This window comes from Oxyura jamaicensis, chromosome 12 (genome assembly GCF_011077185.1).
Source record: "Oxyura jamaicensis isolate SHBP4307 breed ruddy duck chromosome 12, BPBGC_Ojam_1.0, whole genome shotgun sequence".
Taxonomy (NCBI): Eukaryota; Metazoa; Chordata; class Aves; order Anseriformes; family Anatidae; genus Oxyura; species Oxyura jamaicensis.
The window spans coordinates 6,707,957-6,717,283 of NC_048904.1; the positions used below are offsets into that span (position 1 = coordinate 6,707,957).

The 9,327-nt window shown below is 56.5% G+C and overlaps 1 protein-coding gene across 4 annotated transcripts in view; it reads left to right on the plus strand.

Moving 5' to 3' along the window:
- The window catches only part of DAG1 (dystroglycan 1), a 31,519-nt gene extending 22,583 nt beyond the window's left edge, over positions 1 to 8,936 (plus strand). For all 4 annotated transcript variants that reach the window (XM_035338147.1, XM_035338144.1, XM_035338146.1 and 1 more), the window contains exon 3: positions 6,081 to 8,936. In XM_035338147.1, the coding sequence (XP_035194038.1) occupies positions 6,081 to 8,489 (2,409 nt within the window). In that variant the 3' untranslated portion in view covers positions 8,490 to 8,936. The remainder of the gene's footprint in view (positions 1 to 6,080) is intronic.
- The last annotated feature ends 391 nt before the right edge of the window (positions 8,937 to 9,327 follow it).

Genomic DNA, 9,327 nt, shown 5'->3' on the forward strand with positions numbered 1-9,327 from the left:
TCCTTCAGCTCTGGCATCTTGTGATCAGCTGCAGCGTCCAAGTCCAAAGGTTTTTTCCGCTTCCAATTCGTGAGATATCCCAGAAGAGCGCATTAGGCACGGGAGGCAGTCTGATTTGGCGTTGCCGATCCTGGTCTCTCCGAGGTCTGACACGCCACTTTTTAAGGTTGTCCCATTCTTCCTTGGTGAAAATCTAAGCCTCCCGCCGCTGGGTGACAGTACGGAGAGTCGAGGCAAGGAGAGCAGCGCCTTTGTCAGAGCTGGGGACTGGCTCTTTCGGCCTGTGCGTCCCGTTGCCCCCAGATGAAGATTCCCACCCGGAGCAGGAAAGCCGACGCTGGGCTTGGCCCACCAAAGAACAGCCGTACCAAGAGGGCGTTTCCGTGGTGACTGCCTCCATCCCGGCTCCCAGGAGCTGATCTGGCTGATGTGGGAACTGTTGTCAAAAGCATCCGACATCTCCACGTCTGTGAGAGGCTTTCTGGTGCCGAGCTGTGGGCCAGGGGCAGCATTTCTGTCAGCTGGCTGCAGGGAGCAGGAGACATCTGGGCTTCACGTGCCTCTCCAGAAACACCGGGCAGTGCACCCAGAGCTTCCCGTGAAGTGCAGTCACAAGGCGTGCACCTGAAATACAACAGCTCGGTGACTTCTTACCACTCGTGCATCCCTAGCAGCGGTCAGCAGACCGTGCAGGCTGCCCACCCTAATACTTCCTAATACTCCTCACCTGCCTGGTGACCATAAGGAAGCTGATTCAGGCCTGGGACAGGTCCCAGGTAGCAGCTCTGCTCCTTGGCTGCTGCTAAGGAGAAGCTTCCAGGTGAGCACTGCTGAGTCTTCCTGGTCCTGGCTCCTTAGTTCTCGGTTGTGATGTCCACGACCTCCCCAGGGCTTTGCTGGGGAGATGAGTGAAACACGTAGTGGGGCTCCCCAGAAGCTGCCACTCCGTGCAAAGGGAGCTGGTGGCCAAGAGATGAGAGCAGCGGGAGTAAATCAGGTGGCTGCTGTCTGAGACGCCTCTGTGCTGTGGGTTCTGGGGGCAGTGAGAGCGTTGCCTCTTCATCTGGTTAAAAAGGAGCCCTGCTTTCCAGCCAGGAGCCTGGCTTTCTGAGGGTGGTTCTAATTACTGTCTGTTGGAGGGGCCTTTGTCGAAGTGCTTTACTCGTCAGACTGCAGGGGCCTTCTTTAATGAACAGGATCCGCAGAGCTCGAGTTGCAGGAGCCCTAAGGTTGAGATCTGGTGTGGGTGCTGTGCGCGGTGCCAGCCCCTGCTCCGAGGCAGCGCCCTGGGCAAGGGGCCAGGCATCAGAAGCCAGCCTTGAAATACCAGGACACGCTGGGTTTTATGGAGGAGAGGCACAAAATCCTGTTGTGTTGTTTTTCTCCTGCAGTGTTCCTTATTTCCAAGATTTTTAACTGCATGTGAATTTTAACACAGTGGTACTTCTCAAAGAGTGGGGGATAAGCGAACAGTCCCGAGGGGCTGTGTGGCCAAGCTGGGCATCCTAAAAAGCTCCGTGCGCTGAGCTGTTTGAGCTTCGTCTCACTCCCAGGGTCCCCGGTTTTCTTAGGCTTTGCCTACCTAAAAGGCACAGCAACAGCAGCTATTTACAGGGAGCGCGCTGGGAGAAATGGCAACATCTGGAACAGGTCCAGGCAAAGGACTTCTTGGGCAAGGCTTTGCTTCGCCACGGTGCTGCAATCGCAGAGATAAGATGAGCTGATAAGATTTCTGTTGGGGGGCCGAGGGGGCTGCTTATCTTTTTCCTGCAGCAAAACAAAGTCGGGGAATTTGGCATTTTCAGTGCACGCTTAGTAACGAGCTCTGAATTCGGAGGAGTGGAAAAAGTGACTCAATCTAATTATAAACCAGCTTTTCAGCCGGGCCGGGAAGTTCCTTGTTTTGTCCTGCTCTTACGGGTTGTTGCCCTGAGCATCCGGGGAGCCTGAAATGAGATGGTGGAGTCCTGTGAACAGGCTGACCTGAGATTGCTGGATCGGGCTCGCCTTTCCTCGCCGCTGTCCTGAATGCCAGATTTCCAGTAATCTGCTGATCGCAGGAAGAAATTGCAGGGCTGGTGAGCTGTGCGGCCGCAGCGCTAAACCCCCGGTGCTTGGCATCCCCACCGTGTGGTATTTTCGCTTCCCTTTGGCCTTTCACTTACAAAAAGCCGTGCTGAAAGAAGAGACCGACTCAACTTTTCTTTTTGGGCCGTTTGAGGCTTTTCCTGCCCCGCTCGCCCCCTGCCCAGGCGAGGAAGCGGGGCGTGGGCAGCTGCGCCTGCTTGCTCTGACAATGAGGCTAAACAAACCCTTCCAAGCCGGCCGCGCGAGCCGATGAAAGGGGCATTTCTTGGGACACTCAATGTTTTGTCGTGACCTCCCGGTGAAACAGCTGTTGTGTTCCCTCGCCCAGGCAGAGTGGGACGCTGAATAGTGCCCTTTTAGCGAGCGCGGAGGCGCAGCTGGAAGAGAAGCCGTCACGGTAGGAGTATGCGAGAATGGCACGAGCTGGGCGTAGCTGCCCCAGCGCGAGGCCGTTTCGCCGATAGGAAGAAGCTGGCGGAGCAAAGCAGGCCAGCACGGCCGAACACACGTCCACAGAGGGAGGGAGGGAGCAGCTTCCCGTGCAGGGTCTTTGCCTGCCCAGTGCTGGGAAACACGGGTGAGCGGCAGCGCGACGTCGCGGTCAGGTTTTCATAACCACACAGAAGTTAGCGCAGCTTTGCTGTCTGGTTCCCTAGGGACCGAAGCTCGGACCCCAAGTCTGAAGGCCAGGAGCTGTGGTACAGCCCCCACCACCTCGCTGTCCCTTGGCTTTCCCAGCCAAAAGGTTTGCTTTTTTTCAAGGGCAGCAGCTCCAATTCCCAGTGACGTCCAGAAGGAGCCGAAGGCTTCAAGAGGTGCCCGTCTTCCTGGCACGGCTGCTTTTTGCCAGGCGAGCCCCACGCGGTGCCCCAGCTTGCAGTTCTGCTGCATTGCAGGAAAGCTATGGGCTTGAGGCTGCCTGTTGCTCCTGCTGACAAAGCTGCCCCTAGCAGTGGGCTGTGATGAAGCCTGGCTTTAGGCAAACAGCTTAAATTTGACTCTTTCTTTGCAGCTATATTTGCATTTGAATTGTCTCCTCCTTCCCGTTTTCTTTCCCCTGCCCGCTCGCTTGCAGGAGCCGGAGCTGCAGTGCTTGGGGCAGCCCTGAGCACCGTTCAGCTCCGCTCTTTTTTTTTTTCTCATTATTGGCCATGTGTGTCCAGGTAATGCCAAAGGAGCAACCCAGAAGAAGGGGAGTCTGTTGCATGGTAGATTATCGTCGGTGGTGATTCTCCACATGCAGTTACCGGCAGACGGCTCTGCGTGTCAGCAGCAGCCGGGCGCAGGGAGGAGAGGCAGTGGAAGATCTGGTGGAGCTGCAGGAGCATCCGCACCCACTCCTGCCCGAAAGCAGTCAGGATTTTTTCAGGCCTGACTTGAGAGTGCTCAGGAAGCACAGATGCGGAGTCCTCGGCTGCCCCTGCTGGCAGGGGTCTCGCAGTATGGGCTGGGAGGGTCAGCAGGGTTGCGCTGCTGTGCTAGCGCGAGCCCTGTGCCTGTTCCTGGCAAGGACGTGCTGCCTCCTTTTTGCAGGATTCAATGGAGGGAGGAGGAGGACTGAATACTTGGAGGATTAGAGGGAACTTTTGTAGGCAAGAATGCTTTTTTTTTTCTTTTTTGCGCCTGAATTCCCTTGGAGGCAACGGCTTTGCTCACTGCATTTTCTTGTCTTTGTCTTGCAAGCTACAGGGCTTTGAGATCTAAGTTTAAAAAACAAATCAAATTGAGCTATCTTCCTGTACGAGCTGCCTGACTGCTCCCGGCCAGCCTAAAAATAACAGGCCGTGTGTGTCTGAAGGGACTTTGTGAGCTGGGTCTTCAAAGCCAGCCAGACCACTGCATGTACTTAAAATTGCGAACATGGCTAAGTTTTTAATGGTCTTGTATACACTGCTAGGCTTGTGTAGTCTTTAGCCGATAAGCATTCATTTACAATTATCTCAAATAATAGGAAAACAAAGACAGCCTTTTTTCTTGAGCAACAGAAGCCTTCTTTTGAAACCAGCCCCCTTGTGAGAGACGGCAGGACTTAAGGCCGGTATTTACTGTGTGCATCAAACACTGGAAAACTGCGTACGTGAAAGCTAGAGATCCCAAATCAGTAACTATGGGCAGCCTTAACAAATACCCTTTGAAGCAACATTTGGAGGAAATGTTGCTAGAACAGGGTGCCGGGCTCCGCTCTAGTTTCACGGTGCCGCAAGCACAGCACAACACCTTACCGGCGGCTGGGCTCCGGCAGGGCCGTGGCATTGGAGAGCCGTCACTTGTGGCCTTCCTAAAGATTTCCCTGGGGAGGCACAGGCATCGTCACGGGTTTCGTGTGCCTAACCCCTGTAAACTTGATTTTTTTTCTAATTTTGCAGAGCCTCGAGAAGCGGTCTGCACGTCCTCACGGGTTGAAAAGCTAGCTCAGCAGCTTTTAAATCAGGTTTAAGTGGTTTTATAAATGTTTTGCAGCCATCACGTCCCCGCTAGAACAAGCTGTCCTGGCTAGCTGTACCTCTCGCTATTAAAGGCGTTCTTATTCCCCATTGTGGAAGCCTCGACAGCGCCGCGGCTTTGTCTGGGCTGCGTGCGTCGCGCGCCCGGCCCTGCCCGGCCTGCTGCCCGCGGTACGGCTGGTGGCTGGCTGTGGCCCGAGGGGACAGTGGCACCGTCCGGCTCCTGCTGCTTGAAACGCAGAGTCGTGCTCGGGGCTGCCCTGGCATCTCGGTTCCTGGGGGGTGCTAGGGAATGGTGCCAGCCGTGAGGAGGGGCACGAGCACAAAGCTGCCTCCGCATCTGGCAGGGCAGCACCAGGCCGTGGCCGCATCCTCTTCTGGAGCGTGAAATGCCCGAGAAAGGACACCTTGTTCCTGCCAGAGGGAGGCCCAGCTCAGGTGGAGGCCTGGCTTTCCTCCGGGCTGCCCCGGGGTAAAAGCAGCTTCTGTTCTTGCTGTGGTGGGGAGGAGGGTGTCTGCCAAAAACCGCCGCTTTCTGCCGGGCAAGCGGGTAAACGGCAAAGGCGGGTGGAAGGATGTTCACGGCCCAGAGCCTGGGCTCGGGTGGGCTGGCTTTCTGTGTCTGGTGCAAGCGGGAATCCTGATTCCCTGCTCTCCGACACCGCTTGTTAGGAGTTAACTAAAAGACGTGCTAACAGCTTTAAACTCTGCTCTATAAAGTGTACCGAGCGTGTGTCTCGTGATGTGCTCTCCAGCTTGTCTGGGCTGGCAGAAAGCGAGGCTGATTCTCTGCAGATGAGAGGAAGAGGGGTGGTGCCCTTGCAGCCGTGGCTGAAACCCTCCGCTGCTCTTGCACAAAAGCTTTCTCATGCTGCCGTCCCCAGTGGTCTTTCAGGCCCTGTGTTATCCTTGCAGTTAGCCTCCTCTTCTTCCTCTCCTCGTCCTTTTGAAGTAGAGGCTTTGCTCTTTGTAGGTGACAAGCACAAAAAGAGCCAGCAAAGAGAGCTGGACGTGGTGCGGCTCTACGGGCCTTTCCCTGGAGCTCTTGCATACAGGGGTGGGAAGAAGTACCCCAGCGTCACAGCCTGCAGTGGGGGACGTCGCTCAGTGTCCGTGTGTCCCCAGGCGTCCCAGAGCGGGGACCTGCAGTTCAGCACAGAGGTGTGCAGGTGGCTGTTCCCTGCTGCGCTCTCGGCCGTGCTGGTGGCACAGGGGGAGGCACGGGCCTGGTGGCACTTGTGGCAGAGCCGGAGCCTTCTGCATGTAGGCAAAGCAGGTCAGGAGTCTGGCCAGAGACCTTTGCGGGACTATATGAGCTCCTGTGGCTCCTTAAGTCCTTTGGGACCGGCACACCCCACAGAGCCAGTCCTTGTCATCACTCTGAGGAGATGCCTCGGGCTGCCCTGTTCTGGACAGGTGGTTCCTTCGCCAGTTGTTAGCCTTCAGATTTTCTTTTTTCTTGATCCTTTTGATTAAATGTTATTGCCGGTAGAACCTCCCCTAATGCCTTACTTCTAAAAACACCTTCTTCTGTCTCTTCTCTGGTAGATCTCTGAAGCTGGGAAGGAGTCCTTGCCTTCGTGGTTACACTGGAATGCAGAGAGCAGCTCCCTGGAAGGGCTGCCCCTCGACACGGATAAGGGCGTCCACTACATCTCGGTGACCACACTGCAGCCCTTCCCAAACGGGAGCTACGTGCCGCAGACCACAAACGTGTTCTCCGTTGAGGTCCACCAAGAAGACCACAACGAGCCTCAGTCGGTGCGAGTGGCGGTCCAAGACACGGGCGAGGCAGCGCCGTTTGTGTGTGGCGCAGAAGAGCCAGTCACTGTCCTGACTGTCATTTTGGATGCCGACTTAACAAAAATGACACCAAAGCAGAGGATCGAACTGTTAAACAGAATGAGAAGCTTCTCGGAGGTGGAGCTTCACAACATGAAGTTGGTTCCTGTTGTAAATAACAAACTCTTTGATATGTCAGCCTTCATGGCTGGACCGGGAAATGCAAAGAAGGTGGTGGAAAACGGGGCCTTACTCTCATGGAAACTGGGATGTTCTCTCAGCCAAAACAGCGTCCCCAACATCAGCAAGGTCGAGGCTCCGGCAAAGGAAGGGACTATGTCTGCCCGCCTTGGCTACCCCGTTGTTGGCTGGCACATTGCTAACAAGAAACCTCACCTCCCAAAAAGGATGCGTCGGCAGATCAACGCCACCCCGACGCCTTTGACTGCCGTTGGGCCGCCCACCACTGCCGCGCAAGAGCCACCGACAAGGATCGTCCCCACCCCAACGTCGCCTGCCATAGCGCCCCCCACGGAGACGACAGCACCCCCCGTCAGGGAGCCCATCCCACTGCCCAGGAAGCCTACGGTCACCATCAGAACAAGGGGCCCCATCGTCCAGACACCCACTCTTGGACCAATCCAGCCGACCAGGGTGATAGAAGGCACCGGTACGGCCTCCGTGCCAATTCGCCCCACGATGCCTGGGTACGTAGAGCCCACCGCGGTGATCACGCCGCCCACGACCACCACCAAGAAGCCTAGGGTCTCCACTCTGAAGCCCGCCACGCCATCCACAACGGATTCCTCCACCGTGACGACACGGAGGCCTACTCGAAGGCCCAAAACGCCCCGTCCTACGAAGCCTCCCAGCACCACCAGATCCCCGATCTCCAAGCTGACCACCGCCTCCCCACCGACCCGCGTACGCACCACAGCTAGTGGGATCCCCCGGCCCTGGGAGCCAAACGAGCCCCCCAAGCTGACAAACCACATTGACAGGGTTGACGCGTGGGAGGGCACTTACTTCGAGGTTAAAATACCCTCAGATACCTTTTACGATAAGGAAGATACCACCACTGACAAACTGCAGCTGACCTTGAAGCTGAAGGAGCAGCAAATGTTAGAGGAGAATTCGTGGGTCCAGTTCAACAGCACAAGCCAGCTCATGTACGGCATGCCGGACCACAACCACATCGGGAAACACGAGTACTTCATGTACGCCACAGACAAAGGCGGGCTTTTTGCCGTGGATGCTTTTGAAATCCACGTCCACAAACGCCCCCATGGGGACAAGTCCCCAGTGAAGTTCAAGGCCAGGTTGGAAGGAGACCACAACGCGGTGGTGAATGACATCAATAAGAAGATCATGCTGGTGAAGAAGCTGGCCCTGGCGTTCGGCGACAGGAACAGCAGCACCATCACGGTGCAGGACATTGCCAAAGGCTCCATTGTGGTGGAATGGACAAACAACACGCTGCCCGTTGAGCCCTGCCCCCGGGAGCAGATCCGGACTTTGAGCAAAAAGATCGCAGATGACTCAGGGGGGCCAAGCCTGGCTTTCTCCAACATCTTACAGCCCGAGTTCAAGCCTCTGAACGTGTCGGTGGTCGGCTCCGGCAGCTGCAGGCACATCCAGTTTATCCCGGTGACGAAGGACGGACGGGTGATCTCAGAGGCAACGCCAACGGTGGCGGCCGGCAAAGACCCTGAGAAGAGCAGCGAGGATGACGTGTACCTGCACACCGTCATCCCCGCCGTGGTGGTGGCCGCCATCCTCCTCGTGGCCGGCATCATCGCCATGATCTGCTACCGCAAGAAGAGGAAAGGGAAGCTCACCATCGAAGACCAGGCCACCTTCATAAAGAAGGGCGTGCCTATCATCTTTGCCGATGAGCTGGACGACTCCAAGCCTCCGCCGTCATCCAGCATGCCCCTCATCCTCCAGGAGGAGAAAGCCCCGCTGCCCCCCCCGGAGTACCCAAACCAGAGCATGCCGGAGACCACGCCGCTCAACCAGGACACCATCGGGGAGTACACGCCGCTGCGGGACGAGGACCCCAACGCGCCGCCCTACCAGCCGCCCCCCCCCTTCACCGCGCCCATGGAGGGGAAAGGCTCCCGCCCGAAGAACATGACCCCCTACCGCTCCCCGCCGCCCTACGTCCCCCCTTAACGAACTGGATGCCATCGGGGGAGAAGGGGCCTCCAGTTCCACACCGGTGCTGTCTGTGGGCCGGCAGCCCCCTCGCCAGCCGGGAAGCCCAAATCCCAGCCCGCTCCCGAGCAGGCCCCCTCCGGCTGCGCCCGCCACACCAGAGTGCTCGCGGAACCTGGGGGACACTTGTTTTATTTTTGCCTAACAAGCTTTGGTTTTATTTTATTCATAGAGAAATTCTCGGCTCAAAAACCGTCTTTCTGGCGCCGGGCTTCCGGATGCGGCCGGGGCCGGCGCAGAGGGCAGGGAGGGGGGGACGAGCAGGCAGCACTGGGGTGGCACTCTGGGTCTCCGCTGTTTGCCTTTAACACTAACTGTACTGTTTTTTCTATTCACGTGTGTCTAGCTACAGGACGTAACATGAAAGGTAGCCTAAAAATAATTAAATTCAAGGGACTTTCTGAAGTCGATGTTTTTAAGTTTTTACAGTTAATCTACTGTTTACCTAAACTCGTATATATATAGTTTGGGGGCTGGGGGGAAGCGCTATGCTACGAGTAAGCTCCGGGGGTGTTTCAGGCCTAGGGAGAGGGTGGACCTAGAGGCCAGCCAGCCCTGTCGCTGGGGGGAGATCGGTTTCTTGGTTTGTTTTTTTTGTTTGTTTGTTTTGTTTGTTTGTTTTTGTTTTACTTTATTTTTTAATCAAAGAAATCCTGGTTTTCTCACACATCATGAGCTAGCCACCAGTTGAGTCAGACCAGCCGGGTGCTGCTCCCTGGGCACGGGGCCGCTGGGGACGGAGCCCCTGTAAGGGGGGGTGCTGGGGCTGAGGGGGCTTCTGTAAGAAAAAAAAAGC